This window comes from Neofelis nebulosa, chromosome 2 (genome assembly GCF_028018385.1).
Source record: "Neofelis nebulosa isolate mNeoNeb1 chromosome 2, mNeoNeb1.pri, whole genome shotgun sequence".
NCBI lineage: Eukaryota > Metazoa > Chordata > Mammalia > Carnivora > Felidae > Neofelis > Neofelis nebulosa.
The window spans coordinates 66,852,867-66,877,572 of record NC_080783.1 but is presented as its reverse complement, the minus strand read 5'-3'; the positions used below and the strand labels follow the sequence as shown (position 1 = coordinate 66,877,572).

At 35.4% G+C, this 24,706-nt stretch overlaps 1 protein-coding gene across 6 annotated transcripts in view; it reads right to left on the bottom strand.

Annotated features, from left to right (window-relative positions):
* The window catches only part of LOC131503571 (sodium channel protein type 1 subunit alpha), a 155,201-nt gene that overhangs the window by 32,503 nt on the left and 97,992 nt on the right, over positions 1-24,706 (bottom strand). For 4 of the 6 annotated variants that reach the window (XM_058715032.1, XM_058715023.1, XM_058715040.1 and 1 more), the window contains exons 12-17: positions 24,289-24,669; positions 22,904-23,033; positions 21,859-22,097; positions 20,339-20,512; positions 18,984-19,340; positions 16,935-17,417 (exon numbers count right to left, since the gene is read on the bottom strand). In XM_058715032.1, the coding sequence (XP_058571015.1) occupies positions 16,935-17,417; positions 18,984-19,340; positions 20,339-20,512; positions 21,859-22,097; positions 22,904-23,033; positions 24,289-24,669 (1,764 nt within the window). The remainder of the gene's footprint in view (positions 1-16,934; positions 17,418-18,983; positions 19,341-20,338; positions 20,513-21,858; positions 22,098-22,903; positions 23,034-24,288; positions 24,670-24,706) is intronic. The other 2 variants (XM_058715056.1, XM_058715062.1) reach the window with 2 other exon arrangements.

The window sequence follows — 24,706 nt, the reverse complement described above, 5'->3', positions numbered from 1 at the left end:
CTGGAAGGACGCTAAATTCAGGTTGCTTCACAAGGTTCTTAAAATCTCTGTCCTTTTTGAAAAAACCTAAACTGGAAATCCTAGATGATAAATTGTAAGTGTGGCCCATGCCAAAGTGATGCTGCACAACTGCCAATGATAGCACAGGCTAGAACAAGAGGCCTAAGGTAACATTTTCATGCAAGTATCTATCAGTTTTCAAGATGAAGCAGTTTAATGTTTGAGATCTAGAAGGAATTCCTGTACCTTTCAGGAGTGGGACATGATTGCAAATTAGATTTTATTTATTTATTTATTTATTATTAAACAAATTTTTTTTAAGTTTTACTTATTTTGAGAGAGACAGAGACAGCATGAGCGGGGGAGGGGAGAGAGAGAGAGAGAGAGAGAGAGAGAGAGAGAGGCAGAGAGACTATCAAGCAGGCTCTACACTGTCAGCACAGAGCCCAACATGGGGCTTGAACTCATGAAACCATGAGATCATGACCTGAGCTGAAACACAGTCAGAAGCTTAACCGACTGAGCCATGCAGGTGCCCAACAAATTAGACTTAAAAAATTGTATTTGTATTTGGCTTAAATAACTTACATAATCAACATTTTGCAAAGGAAACCTGGTAAGCCGTATCATGGGAGGATAGTCCCCGATTCCCTTACTAGTCAGGGAAATTTGCCCCAACTTTCAAGTCAAAATAAAATCGGATAAACTGACAAGTGAATGTTAGCAAGATCAAACCACAGACAGGTGGGTGCAGGCTAGATAATCTACTAGAGATAAACTATGCTAACCAGAGAGAAATGTCAGTGCTTTTTTTTAGAAGTTTATGTATGATGTAAATCAAGGAGTATTTAAATGTGAGAGAGGAAAGAAAAACAAACAAAATGAAACAGATACAGAAAAAACTGAGCTGAAGTGTTACATGGGAGGCAACGAGGGTTTTGACTGACGAGCTAAATAAAGAACATTAATAAATAAATTTAAAAATTAATGAATTAGATAATAAATGTATTAAATAAAAAATAGATTAGAATACATAAAAACATTAATAAATAAAGGCACCAAGACTTTTCATTCAAACATAAGACCGTTAATTAACAAAGACAAGAGAGAGGGCACCAAGATGAAACTTAAGTATGTAATGCTTTTAGTTCTACTTGGTCAGTGACGTACTTCAGAATTTAGAGAAACGGTGTTTTTGCAGATGATGAATTGTACAGTTAAATTCTCAAGCAATAATCATGTAAATGTATAACATTCATTTTGCAGTAAAAGGTGAGTGTCTGTCATTCTTACGGAAGAGAGGCTTCCAACCTATGTTCTGAGGAGACGGAGACGTCAACCTTAGGAGGAAGATAAAGGCCAACCAGGCAAGTTCCAGGCAGAGCAGTTCCATTATCATGTGCCTTACACATTCATGATACATGAAAGAATTTGTTTAAAAAACACAATTGTTGGGGTGCCTGGGTGGCTCAGTCGGTTAAGTTTCTGACTCTTGGTTTGGGGTCAGGTCATGATCTCACAGTTCGTGAGATGGAGCCCTGAGTCAGGCTCTGTGCTGACAGCGCAGAGCCTGCTTGGGATCCTCTCTCTCCCCTTCTCTCTGTCCCTCCCCTGCTGCACATGGGCACACCTAGGTGCTCTCTCTCTCAAAATAAATAAATCAATAAACATTAAAAAAAGCCCACAATTGTTAAAAAGTATTAAAAAACTAGAGTTGAATCAAAACCTGGGGAAATGAATACCCAAATTTAATAAGAAGATACTAAAATGGAAGAAAAAAAGTGTGGGTGAATAATAGGGAAGAATATATGGAATTTAGTAGCATGGTTTTCCATGGAAACAAGGTGATAGGTGGAAAAAATTCCTGAGATCTAAGAATCCTAGATAAAAACAACTTGTATGCAAACTAATGCACAGAGATATAAAAACAAAAATAAAACATTTTTAGAATTTGTCACTAACACCACCCCTAACTGGGAGGTTATATCAGTTGGAGAGAGAGTATTTTTGTGGTTTGAGAAAATGAAAGCTCTTTCAGAGGTTTTAGTCTAAAGACCTGAAAAAGGATTGGCAATATGACAAGCAATACGCAACAATATCTCTTCTTTATGTCTGAAAAAATACTTCCCTGGCAGTCCATGGTAGTAGAATTCTGAGTTTGTGTTAGAATTCTGGCCACTGTTGTCACGCCCTCCAATCCTCCCCACCCTTGCATGTGGGCAGGGCCTGTGACTTCCTTCTAGCCAACAGAATATCGTGAAGGTGATGGGCCACCGCTCTCCTGATTATGTTACCCTGAACTATGTTAGAAACATGCTCCTTTCCCTCTCTTTTTCTCTCAAGAAAAAAAGTAAACTGTTTTAACTTCCTTATGCTAAGTACCAACAACCATGCTTATGTGGGCAGCAGAACGTGAAAGCTGCACTATGTGGAAAACATACACTTCCAATACACTAAATGTTATAAATTATTCTCAAGTTTTTGTGTTTTTGTATTTTTTTTTTTTTACTAGAAGCTTATAAGAATCAAAATGGAAAATGACCCTAGAGAACTTTACATTCAGATTAGAAAACTGGACCTAGATGGTACAACTGGTGTAATTGACCTGGCAAACATACAGAGTTAATCTGTCGATAAGTTAGGGTTCAAAACTCCTAACTTAAAAGTTCTTTTCAGGGGCATCTGGGTGACACAATGGTTAAGCGTCTGACTCTTGGTTTGGGCTCAGGTCATGATCTCATGGTCGTTAGATCGAGCCCCGTGTTGGGCTCTGTGCTGATCATGGTGCCTGCTTGGGATTCTCTCTCTCCCTCTCTCTCTGCCCCTCTCATGCTCACTCTCTCTCTTTCTCTCAAAAATAAATAAACTTTAAAAAGTTATTTTTAATTGGACGTGCTGCCTCTGTGTATATTTCATTACCACACATCACTGTACCCATTATGTACATTGTTTTATTTGCATGTTTGCAGAAAATATGCATGCATTGTTATCATGTTGCAAGGTTATTCACATATGAAGTAGGTAGATGTTGTAAACTATTTTACACAGCCAGGTCACATCTGTAATTCTCACCATTTCTCAGCTGATCATTCCAAGAACTTTTAAAACAGTCTATGGCCTTCAGTTGAGCCTTTCTTCAATCCATCTGCCAGCAGAAGCTGGTGTGATGCTTTAAGACAAATCACCTTCTGACTAAAATCTACAAAGACTCCCCCTCATTTCTTTGGTGTCTGCTAAAATTCCCTTGTAGGTAGCGGCTCCAGTGGCCCTGCTGCAGAGACTAATAAAGATGTAGTTGGCTCTAAAAAAAAAAAAAAAAAAAGCTAACCTAGTTTTTTAGGTTAGTCACCTGTGGGTCACCAACAACCTCATCTTTATACCCCTCTCCTGGATCAGACCATAGTAGTGGGAAGAAAGCCCCTAATAATGGGGGTTCAACCTCTCACTTTCTGTATGGTTTTGCCCAAATAATTCCCTGGGCCAGTCTCTTACACGTAAAATGAAGGAATGATCTCTAAAGTTCTTGCTGTAGTGTTCTACCACTCTGTAGTCTTTTAGGATTTGAAATGATACAAGAGAGATGTGATACTGAAAATGATAAGAAGGCAATGCAGAGAGAAACCTGGACTCAGGGAGAGATACGCAGTAAGTGCTCAGGGTGGGTATGGCTGCTTTGTGCATAGATGAGTCATAGGTGCTGGGTCTGTGTCTAGAAAAATCCCATGATCATCTCTGGGCGAGGATGGGAGAAGCAAAAATAAATGCTACTCCTACCTTGGAAACAGAGAAACCATTCACATGTAACTGTGCTTTTAAGTTAGCTTCTGTACTAGTCCCATGTGCAATATTCATGTAATCACTACACATTTATTGGGAGATACTATATTCTCAGATTTGAGTTAAGTTTCTGTCTCCTAGAACCCCTTCATCAGCATAGTGAATTATTGCATTATTTATCTGTTTTTGTTTCTTTTCCTTTGCTACTTTGTCCCCCTTTTTATTGGCCAAAGTGAAAAGTACAAAGTATTTTATGGTTACTTTAATATTAATTTATTAAAATTAAGGTTAAAGATTCTTGAGGTTCATTTCAGTTATGTTTTTTCTTCTGTCAATCGTCCTTGTCTTTTGCCTGTTTTTCTACCAGAGTGTTTGTGCTCTTACCAGATTGCAATTGCACTTTATAAATAGAAAATCATTTGAGTTTCCTTAACATGTAATTTTTCCCATTTGTATTAGTTTTCTACTACTGTGTAACAAATTTCCACAAATTTAGCAGCTTCAAACAATACCAATTTATTATCTCACAGTTTCTCTAGGTCAGAAGTCTGGTCCCACATAGCTGGATTCTGTGCTCAGGGTCTCACTGGGATAAGCTAAGGTGTTGACTGGGAATGCAGTTCTCATCTGAGGTTCAAGATCTACCAAACTTAGGGGCTATGGGCAGAGTTCATATCCTTGTGGTTTTAAGGCTGAAATTCCTGCTGTCCTGCTAGCTCATGGCCTTGAACCATTCTGTAAGTGGAGGCCACCACACTTCCTTGCCACATAGGCCCCCATAGTCAGTTTTTCTTCCAAGCCACCCAGAGCATCTCTCTCTCCCTCAATTACTCTTACATGACCAGTGGGAGAAAACTGCTCTTAAAGGGTTCATTTGATTAGGTCAGGTACACCAGGATAATCTCCCTTTGGCTATAAACATAACATAATCACAGGAGTGGTACCTCATCATAATCAGATTTCAACTGCACTCATAGGCTGGGGATTACCCAAGGGCAAGAGTCTTCGGGGTCATCTTAGGATCTTGCCAACCATGCCAAACTCTGTGTGTTTTATTAGTTTTCTTTTCTAAGAACCACTGCTATACTAATATCATCTGCTACACTGATAATTAATTAATTTCTCTACTTATATTCCCTTAATTTTGCTTAAATTCTAATTTCTCAAACTAAGTTTTTGGTCATGTTCTTTCATTCTTTCTTGATCATTCTTGTCATCATTAAGACATTCAATGACTACTTGGTCCTATCCCACAGATTCTGATGGAGAATGTTCTTATTCTCCAAACAGCTATTTATGTATTTTATGTGCTCCTTAACTCAATATTTGTTTAGGAGGGAATTTCTTAATTTTCAAATTGTTAGAATTTTTTCTGTCATTTTACTATTAATTTGTAGTTTAACTGTATTGTGATTAGATGATAACTCTATATGATATCTTCTATTGTGAATTTATTGAGGTTTACTTTGCTATCTAGTATATTGTTAATTAATATAAATATATACACGAGCACTTGAAAATAAGAAGTCTCAAAAAAAAGAAAATATGAAAACCCTGCATAAGTAAATTTTAAGATAATGTATACATTCAAGATATATTTACTTTTATTACTTATATTATTCAAATTATCCGTGTCCCTATTTAATTTTTCTTTGTTTTATTATAGGCTAAGAGAATGGTATTAAAACTCTCACAACCATTTTTATATATCTTTATCAATATATTCTTGTATTTTTCATTGTTGAAATCAGTTGTTGGCTTTGAGTTCTTTATTTCATTGGAGTAATAACACAATTACTCAAAAATAGAAGGAAATGATTTTTAGATGATGGCAAGAATCCATCTCTAATAAAATACTAAAAAAATTGGATAGCAGCAAAAATGAGTGCAACTGATTTTTCCTTTTTTTGTTTTTAAATTCAAATTTAATTTTGTTTTGAAATTCACCATTAAAATAATAAAGCATTAGGTTCTTACAGTTTTTGAGATTAATAGACGATTCAAAAAAATCTATTTTCGTATTTATTAAGCCATTAATCAACCTTTTATTTAACTGATTTCTCAATGAGCTCATTTATTTGAAAATATGTATATTTTCACACATGATTCTCAAGCTAAATTCTGCATTGACCTATATCGTTCATGTATTTTTGGCAGGCTGACTTCATAGGTGAGCCGAGAGAATGCAGGGGCCATATCATATCTGAAGCATCCACTTTGTTTTTTACACCAGGGCATTCAATAACCACTTAATAACTATAACACTGATGGTAAGAGCATTTTCCCTCCTCAATGGATTGATGCAACATTTCTTGCTTTTTAAAAATGTTCTCTACTATAGCAAATGATTTTGACCTTGAGGGTGAAGCAAAACAAAGCACAGCAAATAAAATACTCCACAATATTTTTTAAGAGTAAATGATTGGGGCGCCTGGGTGGCGCAGTCGGTTAAGCGTCCGACTTCAGCCAGGTCACGATCTCGCGGTCCGTGAGTTCGAGCCCCGCGTCAGGCTCTGGGCTGACGGCTCGGAGCCTGGAGCCTGTTTCCGATTCTGTGTCTCCCTCTCTCTCTGCTCCTCCCCCGTTCATGTTCTGTCTCTCTCTGTCCCAAAAATAAATAAAAAACGTTGAAAAAAAAAATTAAAAAAAAAAAAATAAATAAATAAAAAAATAAAAAAAAAAAAGAGTAAATGATTAAATGTTTTTTTTCTTGTTCCCTGACTTGATATTAGGATGTTTATGCTCTTATTTTAGACTTGGTTTGTTACAGGGAGCTCATTTATAGGGTTTAAAAGGAGTTCAATTTATAATAAGTGATAAATTTATTAAAATATAAATCTGGAATTTACGGGTCAAAGGACATGAAATATGTGTATGTATATATACATATATTTTTATTTTTGAAAAAATACTTATTTTTAAGCTAGGTATGTACTGTTTTAAAGATGGGCATTTTAGTGTGGTTATATATACTTATATGTACTTAAATATCTATACATATGTATCTTAAATCATACAGAAATGAGATGCTCTACAACGTCAAAAATATTAGTATTAATATTTCATTGTGTACACTGTGCATATTAAAAATTTAAATGACCTCTATTAAAGACTCTCAACAAGGCAACAATATCAAAGAAAAATACACTGTCCTGAGATTTAGCATTTCCACAGAGAAGCTGGAAAAGTCAAATATTAGTCCATTAATTCCCACATCATCCCTAAAACCCAGATGATTTCTTCATCCAGCTGTATATTTGAAGGACAGTCTTCAGTGCATTTTTCATATTTACTAATTATTAACTTGTTCTTATCAATTGTGAAATCCAGTGTTAGTCAAATTTTTCACCAAGGTAGAGGGGAAGGTCGAGGAATATAGCTCTAGTATACTCCGAATTCTGCTTTAAAGTATGTCAAACATGGACTTTGTATTGATGATTAGATATAAGGTAACAAAAGAAATAGAACATCTCATTATATATTGGACCCACATAAAATTTTTGCAATACAAATAAGTTAGAAACAAACAAACAAAGTCTGCAAAATTGCATTTATAATTCCCAAGTTAAAAGTCAAAGTTGTAAATCAAATGAGTAATTTCCATTGTTAAATTCATTTTGCTGAAATGGGCATAGAGTCTCTAGTGTTTTTTTGACATTAATTTTTAATGATGAATGATAACATTTAACAAATATTTAATAAGTGTCTACTGGCGGGAGGAACTGTATAACTATAATGAAAGGGTTAAGAGTTCTGTTTTGAGCCAGGCAGGCTTGGGTTTGAATCGCAGTTACTGGTTTTACGGACTTTTGGCAATTATGTTCACCCCATTAAGCTTTAGCTTCTAATTTGTAAAATGGTCCTTACATCACATGGTTGCTATAAGGACTGAACAAGATAACACATGGAAAATGCTTGGCATGTGCTTGCCTGATAAATGGTAATAATTTTCATAATAGTATTATATAGTTTATAATATTTGTAATTGCTAACACTTGACCTTTTCAACTACCAAAAAATTAGTCTATGCACAACAAGATTAGGGCCTGAAGAATGAAATAGTGACTATAATAGTCCTAGCACCTGCCCTCATGGGTTCAATCAGATGGAAGATACAGAGAAGCAAACAACTGTCACACACGGTAATTGGATTCGTGTAGAGGATCTTGAGAGCACCACCTAATTCAGTCTAAGAAGGTTACAATAGAAGGAAATAACACTTGGGACAGAAGGATGAGTTGGATCGGGGTGGGGCAGGTGAAGAGGCGGGGGTAAGAGAGTATTCTAGACAGAGAGAACAGGCATAAGGATCAGAACCTGATAGAGCATGGGGAGTTTTAGGAAACAAAAGAGCAGTGTACTTGGATGGGGAGGGGAGGAGGGTACTACTATGTGAGGCTGGAAAGGTCACTAATAGTCATTTTTTGCAGGGATTCATAGGCCATGTTAAGTAGTATAGACTGTAAGCAAGGGGCAGCTTCTGAAAGTTTAGAAAGAGGGGAGACCTTTGACCAGGTTTACCTCCTAGAAGGATGACTTATTATGTGGATACTAGATGAGTGAGGAGGAATATTCGTGGGGGTTGCAGCAGTTAAAGCTGAGAGATGATGGAGGTCTGACATTGTACAGAGCTGGTGGGGATGTGTAGTAGACAAAGAAACATAGAGTTGGCACCACCTGGTAAACACTTCGATGTAAGCAAGAGGGAGTTTGCGTATCCACTGGCTGGAATAGTTGCTGTCTCATAAAGATCATGGCCCTGGGAAACTATAGCTCAGGATAAGGAAATAGTCAAGAGCTGAAAGGACATCCTCAACCAATGTCCAGATGGGACTCTCCAAAGTGTTTCCTGAGCATCTGTCAGATAATTATATGAGATTCTGAGTATATTCTTTTCTCCTCCTTCTCTCCTCCCTGCCACCTCCCCAGAGAGGAGAAGCTGCATCCAAAAGCAAACTGCTTCCTTAATTTGACTTAGGAAGAAGAGTCTTGCTTGATTTATTCTATCTGTATACTTTCAGAATATATAACTGATAAAAATGTATGTATTCATGAAAAGCATAATTAACTTATAAAATGCCAATTAACACTGATGCAGCATCTCATTTGTGCCAGGTTCTGTGCTTGTTACTAGAAGTACAAAGATATATATGACCACAGTTATTCTCAAGCTGCTCACAAGATTAGTAAGTAGGACAGACAGATACACAACAGAGAAATAGAGTATAATACACACATTTCGTGTTATGCAGCTAGCAATTATATTTGGGGGGAATTGAGAGGGTTCTCCAGAATTAAGAGTTGCCTGATATAGTGAGCAACAAAGCAACAACATGTCTTTATTGAGTCGATACATGGACAAAGTCATGAATCTCAATTCAAAGATCATTTTGTTTTGTTAGATTTTGCAGAGAGTGGCAAGAAGAAGATAATTTCTAGCAAGAAATTACAGAGTCAAAAGACATAAACTTCATGGAACGATGTGACTAGGACTGGGCTGAGTCCTGGGGAATTGGACAGAAGAAATGAATCTCATCAAGATGGTGCAATTGCCCACGATATATTCAAGACTGCCTTTTCCCCGTCCATGGCAATGTGTTTCAGATGGTAATTCTAGTAATACAGATGAAATAATAGGATGGGAAGCCGGAGGTCATGATTGGAGATGGATTTAGAAGATAAAATCCACAGGATTTGGCAGTAAATTTGATGAGGGGTTTCAAATTAGAGAAGTTGAGAATGAATCTAGACTTGTCATAAGCAATTTGAGAGCTTATATGATTGGGAGGAAAGTAGCATGGATTTTTTGGAAGCCAGGGAATGACAGAGCTTAAAGAATTAGGAAATATTGGGGCACCTGGGTGGGTCAGTCGGTAAGCGTCTGACTTCAGCTCAGGTCATGATCTCATGGTTCGTGAGCTCGAGACCCGCATCGGGCTCTGTGCTGACAGCTCAGAGCCTGGAGCCTGCTTCAGATTCTGTGTCTCCCTCTCTCTCTGCTCCTCCCCCACTCACACTCTGTCTCTCTCTCAAAAATAAATAAACATTAAAAAAAATTAAAAAAAAAAGAATTAGGAAATACTGCAGACAAACAGGTGAGATAGGGTCACTGAACTTGGCAATTAACAGAACATCAATGGTTTCTGACAGAGAAAGTTAGGGAAAAAAACAGAAAGGGGATGTTTGAAGGTGACTAAGCAGTGGAAAATGGGAAAACAGTGAGTATAATCTAATCTATTTTTCAAGAAGATTGGCAATGAATTTAAGGAAAAAAACCTTAAGAGATGAGATCAAAGGGACACTTAAAATTTACATGATTTTATTTTATTTAAGAGCAGGAATCTTGTCCATTTATCTAAGTTTGTGGTAAGGTCTTCTAAAGGAGAAACTGTAATACAGGATGGAGGCAATAGTTGCTACATCAGAGACCATGAGGATTTGTGAAGAGACTGCACAGAAAGAAAAGTTGGTGGCATACACATCTATCTTGCAGAGATTCCTAATATCCCCACATATTTTGTGTGATGCTTTCCTATGAGAAACATTATGTTATCATGGTGTTCATGAATTTAGATACTTGTAACAATCTTGGTACCTATCCCTTTTGATTCAAGATTAACCAGAGACTTCCTATTTCCTTATTTAACATTTTTACTGGACACCTTCTATAGGCTAGGCACTATGCTAAATGTGGGCTATACTTTGGTAATGAAACAGATTAATCCCTACTCTCAGGTACATTTAAAAAAGGATCATTTGCCATGTAAGGTGTTCACTGTAGACTTTTCTGTGTTAGTACAAATTTAATCTGCTGAGCAGTATATGCTGAGGTTGGAAATTGTCACATGTTCTTTAACCCAAGTACAGTAAAGGTAAAAGTATTAAATGAACGAATATCAGCAAAGCTGCAAATAAGTTTTATTTTAACACAGATAGTATAAACGAGAGGGCAAATGGAAGTCTAGAAGTAAATATTCATTACCCATTTACTCATTCATTTAATAAACATTTTGTATATGCTATGGCCTTAAGGTGACTAAGACCTGGTTAGTGTTTCTCCTATTCTCAAAGATTTCATAATCTAATGGTGCAATCATAAAAGTGCTTCCTAATGATTTTAAGCCTTAAACTCAGGAGCATGTCTTCCTAAAATACAACGTGAAGTAACCATAGCCTAAGAGAATAAGTGCCCTGTAATTAGAATTAGAGTTCCACAGGTCAGTGTGAGATGCAGCAGCAGATTGGTCTAACATGCAGGCCATTCCAGAAGAAAGAGGATCCTCCAGGACTGAGGGAGAGGACTCAGGTACTTGTGGCTGTGCCATTAACCTATGTCCAGTGAAGAGGTTTGGTAGCTAAGACTAACTCTATAATGGACATCTATTCTTAGTTCTTTAATAAACAATACCATTCACTTTAAAGAAATGCCAAAGAAATTATTTTTTTCAGGCACTGTTAAGGAGATTTAGTATAATGGTTAAGAACATGGACTGTGTTGCCAGCTGCCTGGATTCTAGCCTGGGATCAGTCCTTACTATTTGTGTGACATTGGCAAGCTACTTAAACTCTTTGCATTCAATTTCCTTATCTGTAAGATTAGACTAATAATACCTATCTCCTGGTATGAAGCATTGGGGGAGACAACACATTGTAAAACCCTACAGTGTTTTCCGACGGTGAGCACTCAACATATGATATCTGTTATTAACATGACCTGAATTACAAAGATCCAAATGTCATTTTTACTCATTCTGGGGCTCACTCATTGCAAAAACAAGTGTACTTTTTCCCTAACTAGCTTAGAATATGTTGTTTTTATTCCAAAAAGTAGAAGTTTAATAACTCACTTCATTTAAAAAGTATTTATGAGAGAATTATGGTATAATTGTGCCTTGGCACCTTATGTTTTTGAGCACTTTTAACTTCAGAATAGCTTTTAGATCCTCATAATATTCCTAATATTCCTATAAGTGCTATTGGACAGTTGTCCTCCTTTTACAAATTAGGAAATGGGACAATATAGGGTTAGTGATTTGCCCACAGTAGACGTAAGGCCACCAGACTTTTAGGCTAGTATTTAAACAAATCAACCAAAACTCAAAAAGTTCCTGAGCACACACTTGTGCCCAACATTGCAGTAGGTGCCTCAGAAGACTAAAATTATATAAAATACAATCCATAACCAAAGAATCTTACTTTCTAATTAGAGAGATATCATCTTATATTGTCTTTTGCACAGTCTCAGCAGTTTTGCCCAGTTTTTAAAGCTCTTTGAAATCTGTCCAAGCCACCACCTTTATTATTAGTTTTCAGTGGAAACCCATATTTCTAGCTGATCCATTATTCTTACTACTGCATGAGTCAAGAAACATTATGAGGTTTTAATTTTTTTAATGTTTTATTTATTTTTGAGAGAGAGACAGAGTATAAGTGGGGGAGGAGAAGAGAGAGAGAGGGAGACACAGAATCTGAAGCAGGATCCAGGCTCTAAGGTGTCAGCACAGAGCCTGATGCAGGGCTCGAACTCGTGAATCGCGAGATCATGACATAGCAGAAGTTGGACAGTTAACTGCGCCACCCAGGTGCCTCGAAACATTATAAGGGTTTAAAAACAATTCTTTAGGTTATTTGAATGTACTTTGCAGGTTGAGGTCTGCTGGGATTTACAGAATGATGAATGTGACCCATGCTATGCCTTTTCTGCATTTGGGAACAAACATGGGACAAGTATAGACAGATAGCCCATAGATTTGTCCTGGAATGGGTGGGGGTCAGTTGCGTATAACTGTGCATCTTAAGGGGGAGGCAAAGCAAATACAGGCCTCCATTTTACATGTCCCTTAATATGGAGTCTGTTTTCGTTTTCCTGGAAATTGAGGCAGGCAGTAGCCTCATCTCCTGTGATTTTATATTCCAGAAATACTAAACTATTATTGTTTCCAAACACATCCTGTTGGTTCATGTCTCTAGGTTTCTGTATATTTATTTTTCCTGACTGGAATGCTCTTTAGAAAAAAGTTTTCTTACATTTTTTAAGGAGTCTACCATGTCAAGAATTTAATGAGAAATTTAAAAATTAAACAGATAATACAAAATCTAACACTTTCCCCAGATAAACACGTAAAGAAATTTATTACTGAGGGCAGAAGGCAAACAATACAAAAGGACTAACAGTGGAGTATGTTACTAGTACTTCTTACAAGAAAATACTGGGAACAGTTGGGAATGTTACTGGTAATAATAATAATGACAATTTATTGAATACTTACAATTTGTCAGGCATTATGTTAACTGCTTCACATTTATAGCCTCATTTAATAGTCCACAGAAAGTAGGAAGTAGGTGATATTATCCTCATTTTTGAGATAAGAAAATTGAGGATTAGATAGTCAGGTAAGGTCACATGGTATGTGGCTAAAATGGAATTATACAACACAGTGTCTGGCTCTAGAGCATAATCAATTACCAACACCTTTATAATTGTGGGCCTCACATGTCTACAGACAAGTGCTTAGAAAATGGTATAAACAATGGGCATTTGTAATTTTAACTCATGCCATTAATAGAATTTCAATAATGATCCATTGTAGATAAGGCTCATTATTGAAATTAAGGAAGGGAAACATTAACATATTCAAATGAAACAGGTAACAGAGACCATGGCCAGTAACATTTTGAGTCAATAAGGTATTTCCCAACATGGAAATTCATATTTAAAGGTTGAAAGTCATCTTTCTAAAATCCAAATATATATACACTTGACCCTTGAACAATGCAGGGGTTAAGGGGGCTGATCTCCTGTGCAGCTGAAAATCTGCATATAACTTTTGGCTCCTCCAAAACTTAACCATTAATAGCCTACTGTGACCAGAAGCCTTACTGATAACATAAACAGTTGATTAACATATATTTTGTATATATATTATATACTGTATTCTTATAATAAGGCTAGAGAAAAGAAAATGTTATTAGATAATCATAAGGAGGAGAAAATACATTTATAGTACTGTACTGTATTTATAAAAAAAAAAATCAGTGTGCAAATGGGCCCATGCAGTTCAAACCATGTGGTTCGAGGGTCAACTATATATGTGTGTACATATGTATATATGTATTTGCATATATGTATATATGATAATTACCATATAATAATTACTATGCACGTATGCAAAACTACGGCACGTTTGTATCCTCCATTACTAGTACACTCCCTGGCACATGGTAACTGGTGAGTAAGTGAAGGTAGGCAAAAGAACAAAGACTAAAACAGAAAGAACCAAAATGATAAGGTTACTTTAATACAGTATAGACTGCATTCCTAATTTAGAGTAAAGAAACTTCATCTTTTGAGGCATCTGCTATCAGTTTAATTCCACTAAAAGAACATCTTCTAAATTGCACCTTCCTTTGAAGAGAATACAGCATAAGACTAAGGAAGCAATGAAGAAAAATAATTTTAATTGAGTTTATTTATGACCAAGAAGAAAAAAACAAATGGTGAAGGCAAGTGCCAGGAACTTTGTGACGATGTGGTAATTTATAAAAGAATATTTACAGAAAGCCAGTTGAAAAATGAATGAAATAAACTGAAATGTAATGGGGATGAATAGAAGGTTCAGTATTTAATATAAATATTCAGCTGGATGAGATACAACTGTGTTTCAATAGCAATTCTTGTGAAAAGGATGAGGGAAAATTACTTTCCTAGAAGCCCAATATAAATTGACAAGGCAAATGTCCGATAAAGATAAAAGCGACAAGATCTAATACAGCATTAGATTGAATCAAGAGAAAAATGGTGTCTGGATCATGGGAAATAAAACTGTATTTTCAGGTGTGCTTTCATCAGAACAAGTGTGATAATGAGAATCCTTCAAAATGGTTCCATTAAAAAGAGTTGGAAAGAGATGGAAAAGTTTAATCTGAGTGCCTGCTTTGTGCCAAACATGTTCAAACATGTCACAAATATAAAAGGAGAGACAAGAATGCATGTAAGTAGTTATAACAAAATCTTACAATACTTTGTAATATGTGTAAGCCTAGAACATGAGTTGTTCATTGCATAAACTCTGTGCCTTCCGTCTCTGGAAACCAAAAAAAGAAGCCATCCATTCTACCTGTGGTCCAGCAGTTTTCATGCCCACTGCTTTCATTAAACATTTTTTTGATGTTTATTTATTCATTTATTGTTTTAATTTTCTTCTTTATATATTTGTCATTCTCAAATTCTTTACAATGGAAATGAATTGTTTTTATAATAAAAAAGAATGCAATCCAAGTAATTTAAAAAAGCTCTTAAAGACTAATTCCCAAATTATCCAAAACCCCATGTAGCAGCCTGAGCCTTATTCCCTTTCTGAATGAAGCTTGATTATATCACTGTATTCAAAAGTCCAGGGTCCCCCAAAGGCTGGGGCAAACCAGGCACTAATGAATTTGCTATTTTCTAAAAATACAGCGAAATGAAGACAGACTCTAGTAGTGAGCATTATATGTTAAATACTCTGATCATTAATAATACAATTAATTCAATTAAAGGATACTTAATAAAATAAGAATAAATGGGGTTTAAACTAAGTGCCTCTCTGTCTAAGGTTCATTCAGGTCTCAGCTTAACAATTATTTACATTTAGTTTAAACTAATTTACTGTTATCATTTTTATTAATGTCATCAATTTCTCTGATTCACTTTCACACATTCAAGGGGAATCAACGACACTAATTTTCCAGCCTATAATTTGTTCGTTTTTTCTTTTTTTTTTAATATGAAATTTATTGTCAAATTGGTTTCCATACAACACCCAGTGCTCATCCCGAAAGGTGCCCTCCTCAATACCCATCACCTACCCGCCCCTCCCTCCTACCCCCCATCAACTGATTTCAAAGAGCTAAAACAGTTTAAGAATTCTGAACTTTAGGCACTACAGCCATGGACCTAATGCTTGCACTTTGATTAGAAAAGCAGTGCATTTAAGTTCAGTATAGGCAGCAAAAGCTTAATTTATCAGATTTCCTAAAACATGCAATGTGCAATGGTATCATCTATTCTGTTTAATTACAGTTAAAAAAAATTACTGGTACAATAAACTGTTTTATCAGTTCCTACTGGATCATGACTTAAATTTGAGAAATACTGTATTAAATTATCTCTAAAGTTTCTACTACCCTTACATTTAAATTTTCAATTAATGCAACGATAATCCAAAATATAAAATGACACAGAGTATGCAGAAATAGAACTGCCTCCAGTAGTTCAGTGGATAGTCACTTTTTTATAAAAAGATCAGTTTTTCTGTGAACTAGCTCTGAACAATACAAACAAAAACAGTATAAATAATGTAAAATTTTTGCAGCAAAATTATTTGTTATGGATGGTCTTTATAATAAAAGTTTCATTTTTTCCTAAAGTTTCTTTCTTTTTTTTTTTTTAACATTTATTTATTTATTTATTTATTTATTTATTTATTTATTTATTTTTTTGAGACAGAGAGAGACAGAGCATGAACGGGGGAGGGTCAGAGAGAGGGAGACACAGAATCTGAAACAGGTTCCAGGTTCTGAGCTGTCAGCACAGAGCCCGACACGGGGCTCGAACTCACGGACCATGAGATCATGACCTGAGCCGAAGTCGGCCACTTAACCGACTGAGCCACCCAGCTGCCCCTTAAAGTTTCTTTCTTAATTCAACAGATAGCATGTAATAGCTATTAGTCTTCATTAAATATTAAATGTAAACCTAAAGTTTCAAGCCAAAAAAAATCAGACTAGAAAAAATACTGCCAAATTTAACAGTACCTTAAAACCAATTTTACAAAAATAAAGACCATTAAAAGAAATCAGCTTCCATTGGTTCTTTAGCAAAAGCCAAATATTTAATGAAACTGAGATACTACTCAAATTAAAATCCTGAAAAAAAACTACACAATGTTTTACAAAAATGAGCTATCATTTTTTTTTTTCCTGAATCCACTTCCATGGACATGTGAGATGAAATGAGGATCTACCTACCATTCTATCTCTGCACTCTTTCTCTCCTCATCTCATTACACAAATATGATTTACCCAAGGCAATAATATACAAGTATATATTTACATACAGGCAATAATACATGCATGTACATATAAATTTATACCTACCCACACATATAAAATCTTACCTCTTTGCTTTCTTCCAGATCTGATTCACTACTGAAGTCCTCTGTGTTTAAATTTTCAAAGTCAGACTCTCCTACAGCAATTGGTACAGTCACGGTAAGACTGGGATTGTTTATGAATGACATGTAATCGCTTTCATCAATAATGTATTTTTCAACACTGCTGCCGGTTCCTATTCCACTTGTGGTTCCATTCACATCTTTAATATAGTCAAGATCTTTTCCAATTTCTGTTGTATGATTGGACATACAACTATCTTTCTTATTGTTTAGATCATCAAGTGGTTTAATTTCATCTAGAATCTTTTGTTTTCTGACAAAGGATTGTTGAATAAATTCATATATTTTTCTCTTCACATAAGCTATTCCTTTGTGCATCCTGTCCACAGCTATTTGGAGGTTGTTCATTTCATTATCATCATCTGTGGCTGCAAGATTGTCTGCACTAAATGAGCTCAGAAGCAAGGCCAGAAAGAGGTTCAGGACCTTAAAAATAACACAAACATGATTATAATTTCACCCCAATGTAAAGAGCAGATTGAGATCACTTATTCCTATAAGTGTAGAGGAAACTATAAGTTCTAACAGCTAGATTAGAAAGAAGCACCATAGAATAGTGATTAGAAGTTGGGTAATCTGAATTTGTGATCTGGCTCAGTAGCTACTGCACTCTACATCCTTGGGCAAAGACATGATTTCTATTGGTCTCACATTCTCCCACATATAGAACAAAGATGATGAATGAGTTAACCTAAGGTTTAGCTATGTTTAAACTTGTATGATTATAAGAAAACAGATTGATATATGTACTATGCACAAGTTCTAACCTTAAAAATCATTAGTGTTTGCAATTATACACTGAAATACATTCTATAGTTTCCCTTATGATAAACAGAGATATTGAGTTGGATATTAATTAAAAAAATAATCATTATGATCCAGAATGAGAATAAGTATCTTAACACAGGTATTGACACTTATTTTCTTAACCCATTATTTCTCATGCTTCACTATTGATTAATTAGAAGAACCATTTATAAATAATTTCCAATACTTCCATAAGACTGATACTTTATATATATATATACTTTATCTATCTATCTATCTATGCATCTATCTATCTATCTATCTATCTTTCGGAATATATTAAAATTTTCTATACCTTAAAGAGTAATTAACGTTTCAAACTTAAAGAGAGAGAAGAATTGATCAGTTATTCCATTTGGGTAATCTCAGGCATCATTAGCCAATCCTTATTTTGACCTAGCACCACTAGAGAATTGATTAACCTAGGTTGGCTAATGCATCTGCCATATGACATAGAGTGAACGGTATATGCCACGAAGGGGCAAGAAAATGGTAAAATCACTATGAACACTTAAAGACTTCACTCTTTAGTCCTATACTGGCAAGTAACATTAGGCTTTCTTTAAAATTTTTTTTCAGATTTCTCCCTCTTCTCTGAATTTGAAAAATGTTCCCAATATATCCTTCTAGGCATGTCTTCAATATGATACTCTATTAAAATTCATATAACAGGGGCGCCTGGGTGGCGCAGTCGGTTAAGCGTCCGACTTCAGCCAGGTCACGATCTCGCGGTCTGTGAGTTCGAGCCCCGCGTCAGGCTCTGGGCCGATGGCTCGGAGCCTGGAGCCTGTTTCCGATTCTGTGTCTCCCTCTCTCTCTGCCCCTCCCCCGTTCATGCTCTGTCTCTCTCTGTCCCAAAAATAAATAAAAAATGTTGAAAAAAAAAAATTTAAAAAAAAAAAAAATTCATATAACAAATGTGATGAAATGATTGACAAAGTGGATTTGAATATAAAAACTATAGGGTCACTGCTATATTACTGTGTTGTGAAAGTGAGACATATATATCTATATCTATATCTATATCTATATCTATATCTATATCTATATCTATACATCTATATTTATCTCCAAGGCAAGAGACTTTACAAATTATTAATCATAGTTTTTGCTTGGGCAAAATGGTCACTATCCTATTATGCTCTTAATCTATTTCTGAAATATATATCTTAAATGGGTACATACCACCAGGTTTCCAATAACCATAACCATCATGAAGACAGTAAGGCACATGGCTTGACCAGCAACCTCCATACAGTCCCACATGGTTTCTATCCACTCTCCACAGAGCACGCGGAACACTATTAGGAAGGAGTGGAAAAAGTCATTCATGTGCCAGCGTGGAAGCTGACAGTTGGTGGAGATCTTGCAGACACAATCTTTGTAGCTTTTTCCAAAGAGCTGCATGCCAACCACAGCAAAAATGAAGACGATGATGGCCAACACCAAGGTGAGGTTACCCAGAGCCCCCACCGAATTGCCAATGATCTTTATTAGCATATTTAATGTTGGCCAAGATTTTGCCAACTTGAAAACTCGGAGCTGGAAAATAAAAAAAAATTATATAATTATTATTATGATCTTTAAAAGCATTGCATATACTGAGGTTTACCAAGAAATGATGATTAATATAGAATCTCTTACATCTGCCCTGCCCTAGAAACTTCTCAGGCTCATTGTTAATTTTTGGACCTTCTAGGAAGAATTTAATTCTTCCATATTTTAACCATGTAGATCATCTTCCCTAAGAGTCAATTTCTGAAGATTACTTGGGGCCAACTGTCCATAATTTGTTTTGTGAATGTGGTTCTAAGGCATACCAGGCCCAACACTAATATTAACATCTGATTCACAATAATCTCTGTTGAAAAGATATTCATTTTGCCAATCGAATGCAAAGCAACATCATACTGAGGTCCTGCTATAGGTGGAGAAAAATGTTTATTATTCATTAATGCTCCTTTAGGGTACTGACCTAGCTGTGCCTGCATTTAAAAATTTGGAGTATTTCCCATACCTATAATTCTTCCCCTGATTTGCAGGGACATATATGTAAACCAATGAGCATGTTAAGTAATCCTACAGATTTTTTCCCTCTCATTTAGAGAAGAAGCATATTATCCAGAGGTAGAATTAGGAATTTTCTGCATGCCCAACTGTGTCTGATCACCATTTACCACTACAAAGGGCTGTTTGTATTTTCAAGTGACTATTAAAATGTGATATATTTCATTACAAGTGTTTTCTTAGATCCAGAAATATTAACTGTAGTCATCTCTAGAAATGATAATTAGTCACAATTGCAACTGAGTAATATATTAAACTTTACATGACTGTACTTTTTTTTTTTTTTTAAATAAAGGTTTTTCTAAACACACGGAGATAATTTTTTTTTCCATTTAGGGATAGTTTTGATGATGCAAATGTACACAAAGATTTAAAATGTTAATAGTTGTGTAGTAAAACCTATGACAGTACTATATACGAGCTCTAATTGTTGGACAGGTTTAGTTTTTGTTGCTGTTTTCTTTATTTTTTACCAGTCGGAATGAACGGAGAACTGATAATCCTTCCACATTGGCAAGGCCGAGTTCTACCAGGCTAAGTGTCACAATAAAACCATCAAAGATATTCCAGCCTTCTTGGAAATAATAGTAAGGATCCATGGCAATAATTTTCAGAAACATTTCTGCTGTAAAGATCCCAGTGAAAACCTAAGATCAAAACAAAGTTACTCTAATTCCATCAGATAATGATAAAGTAGAATGACATAGTATTTGATTGCAGAACAAAATGTTAATGCTACTTTCCCCATAATGATTCTATTACGAGCTCACATTTGTGTAGTAATGCATAGCTGATAAAAAGGCTCTTATATACTTTATTTCATTTTATTGTTACAGAAATTTATTGTTAGCCATGGACGTGGCTAATGCAGGCAATATAAATATCACTTTACCGGTGCGGAAACAGGTCTTTACGTGGGTGCAATGGTTTCTCAGATATCACACAACTAGAAAATGCCAAAAATTGGACTGGAATGCAAATTTATTTTGAACTAGTATTCCTTCTGTCCCATCAAACTGTCTGTCCCTCCAGACTTTATACAACACAGGTACTGACAAGATCTTGCCCATGATCACTTTTAATTGTCTATAAGCATATTCTCCTTCCCTCAAATCAGATCATTATACATGTACATTTATTACTATAATACATGTGTTATATTATCAATTTGTTATGCACGTGAAAAAAATAAATTTACTTCCATAATATAAAAAGCAGACCTTTAAAAATATAAATATTACAACTCAGGATGCTTTACATGTCTTGCTTTTTACCATCAAAAATCTTATACCTCAAAACAAATGTTATGAAAAATACATACATTACTTTAAAGTCTGTTTTCTTTCAGCAAATAAAAGCTAATATTCCTAAATTGAGTCAACTGACAAACACTTTAATAATTCGTGTTTTTTAAGCACAGAGGAGAAAGAATTAAGTGGCAACCTTTACCAAAAATGGCCTTGCTAATCATATAATACACAAAATATACTAGAGGTTTTCAATATTTGATGGTTTTGATATAGAATGGATGGATAAAACAATACATGTCCTACCTAGCTGTTGGAGGTGGAAAAGCTAAAGACATTTTTGAGATGTTAAATTTTTGCTTATAATGATGGTGATGACTAAGCAAAATGAAAAGATCTACTTTTTTTGTTTTTAGTCTTCTACAGCTAGGGAAACTGTGATAATGTCTTTTCAAGAGGTGTGCCCTTAAATTGCTTCTGTATCTTGAAAAATTATAAATATCAATATTGACTTTCCAAGTAGTACTATAGGCCTATATATTGCTCTCTTTCTTAGCTTTTGCTTTGACATTAAGGGCTATTTATTGTTGGCAAAAGTTAAGGTATAGCCAGCTAGCTATAATTCCAATCTTTTGGGAGCCAGGAGGTAGGAAGGTGGTGAAAAGACTGTGTTAAGCTATAAATGGAAACAGTTTCTCAAACAGAAAATTTGAAGATTGAACACATTTACCTTCCAATATGCTTACCAAGTTTCCTACTGTAAGCACATTATTGAAATGTTCCGTCATTGGATAATGCTCCATGGCCATGAAAAGAGTATTTAAGACAATACAGATGGTGATGGCCAGGTCAACAAATGGGTCCATCACGACCAGGTTGACAATATGTTTCACCTTTAACCAATATGGTGAACAGTCCCAGATTAAGAATATGTTGGAAAATTTATACCAACAGGGTGGGCATTTCTGTCTGGATTCTTCAAGTTCTAGATTAAAAAAAAAAGAACCACCAAAAGATATATTTAATAGATACATATATTTATTTCAGATCCACAAGTCTTCTTTTTCAGTAATCAACACATTTTCATTTGGTAGAGTCAGCCTCATTTGTATCTAAAAATACTATCACATTTATTCTTTAGACCCCTGAAGATATTTTTTCAGACATACACATAGGGCAGAGGGAGCAAAGAATAGTTTTTTTCTTGTATGTATTGACAACATGGCTCAATGATTGGCCTGAAGTGAATGGTCTTTTAAATGAAGTTTTTCCATAGGAAAATGAGTTGCAGAAATGTAAATACTGTGTGTAATCCTATGTTAATGTCTGGCTAAGCTGTCATCCTAAGTCTATAAGAGACAGGGTAGGGTTTGATATGAGCCAAGAATCATCTTTTAAATTTGTTTTTGTTCTGTGAAATGACCTGCTCCTCTCCTCCAATCTTGAGAGTATTTTGGATGGTGTTGAAGTCCTAAGCCTAATTGGAACAAAAGAGAGGGTCACTGTGACTAATAAGATTAGGAACCTCTAACAAATGCTTTATTCCACATTTTCAAAGAATTATCACACTGGAAAACATTCTTTAGATTTCCAATATCATTGCATTTAAGTAACGTTTTTAAAGTTCCTAGAATAGATGAACAGGTGTAACAAATAATAAATCTTAAATAATACCTATTATATTCTCTTTCTAACGTACTGTTTCCAATTTACAAATAGAGATATTTGTTTCAAGTGAGAAAATATAAGTTTACTGAAAATAATTGAACGATAATGGGATGGGTAACAAACCTTCTACTGTATTTGTTAAAATGCTGGCTATACTCATTGCTCTTTGCCTTTGGGAAGGATCTTCTAGAAAGTCCATGGAAACATGGAAAGAACTTGACCTCTTCCTCATCTCAGTTTCGGTGGTTGTTCCCTATAAAGAAAATTCTAATGTATTAAATGATTAACTTGAGCAATATGATAAGCAAATAACCAGATGTGACACAATGAATTTCATGAAACACATGCATCATGCACTTTCATATTTAGTTGGTGATGGCAGATATTGCTGACTTATTGTATCATTAACCTGGAATATCCAAACTGTCAACCATTCAGTCATACAGTAAAAACTGAGTTTTTTAACCCTCTAATTTCATAATTTTATGAGATATGATGCAATTTTGATATAGTTAATAAATCTATTGAGAGCCATATTTAACAGTTAGCACCAGTTCTGAACTACTAGTAAAAAACTAATAACTTGAAAAGTCATATAAATGATCAGGCATTTTATGTTGAGAAGGTAGCCATTTATTCTTAAAGAAATACAAACGATTACAACACATGTAGCTGCCATCTCATTATCTGTACACAAGACATAGATGGTCATTGACAACACAAACTGTATGTTAAAAAAGTCACACATGCTGCATGGACAACAGTTTCATCCAGGGTACCAAAGCAATAAGTCATCTAACTCTGACTTAGTCATGCCTCATCATGCTGATATATTTCCAAGTGGTTTCACAGTCTAATAAGAGGCAGCATGTGTTTAGAAATTCCTCATCCTGTATACATTCACAAAAACATAACATACGTTTGTACACAGACAATTCTTTTATCTGTCTGTATTAACAATTTATTTGTGTCTCATCATTTAGATTCATTTTGAGAAGACTTATATCAGCATTTATTTTTTAGAGAGACAAATGTGAATAGTAGAAACTTCAAGATAAGAATGAAGCTATCTATTGAGGCACAGTGTTCTTGAAAATCTTCTAAAATAAGGCAGAGCTATATTGAAGAATCTGTTGGAAAGATTTATTATACACCCTTTATACTTAAACATAGGAATCATTCATTTACTTTTATACGAAAGCTTTAGAGGATGGCCTGCTATCTAATCTCAGCATGGGTATATAGCAAATCCTCCAACTGGAGGCAGTAATTTATGATTGTGTCTAATTTATTCTTAGCAAATTTAATAATTAAATGCATTCAGTGTTATGCAAGAGTGTTGAGGCCTTAAGTTTTAGTTGGTTAGTCTATTAAAGGTATTACAAGATGCAGGTGCATTCGCAGCTTGACCAACCAGGAATCATTCTCAAAGGTTCCATTCTGTAGAAACACTGGCTGGTGCAGCAATAATGGGCCAGCCATGCCTGAACTATTTAAAACTTCCTTACATTGTCATCAGTAGCTGGCTTATCTATTATCACCTCTGGCAGAAGCTGTCCAACAGGCGATGTAGGAACTGAAGGTCCACCAACCAAGGAAACCACACCATTGCAATCCACAGTGCTATGCATCTTCCCATTCACTGGAAACACTGCCAGCATCCGGGAAGACCTACTGGTCTGACTCAGGTTACTGTTGCGCCGCTCTCCATGTCGTCGGGGCACAAACAAGGAGTCTCTCCGGCTCTCATTATCCTCAAAGGTGCTGTGCTCATCATCAGCAAAGTCATTCTCTGATCCCACATCCTTTGCTCGCCCTCTAAAGCTGAAAAGGCTTGTTCTGCTATTTCGCCTTGGGGAAAACAGGGAGCCACGGATGCTCAACAAAGACTAGAAGTTTGAAACCAAAAAAAGTACAAGCATATTA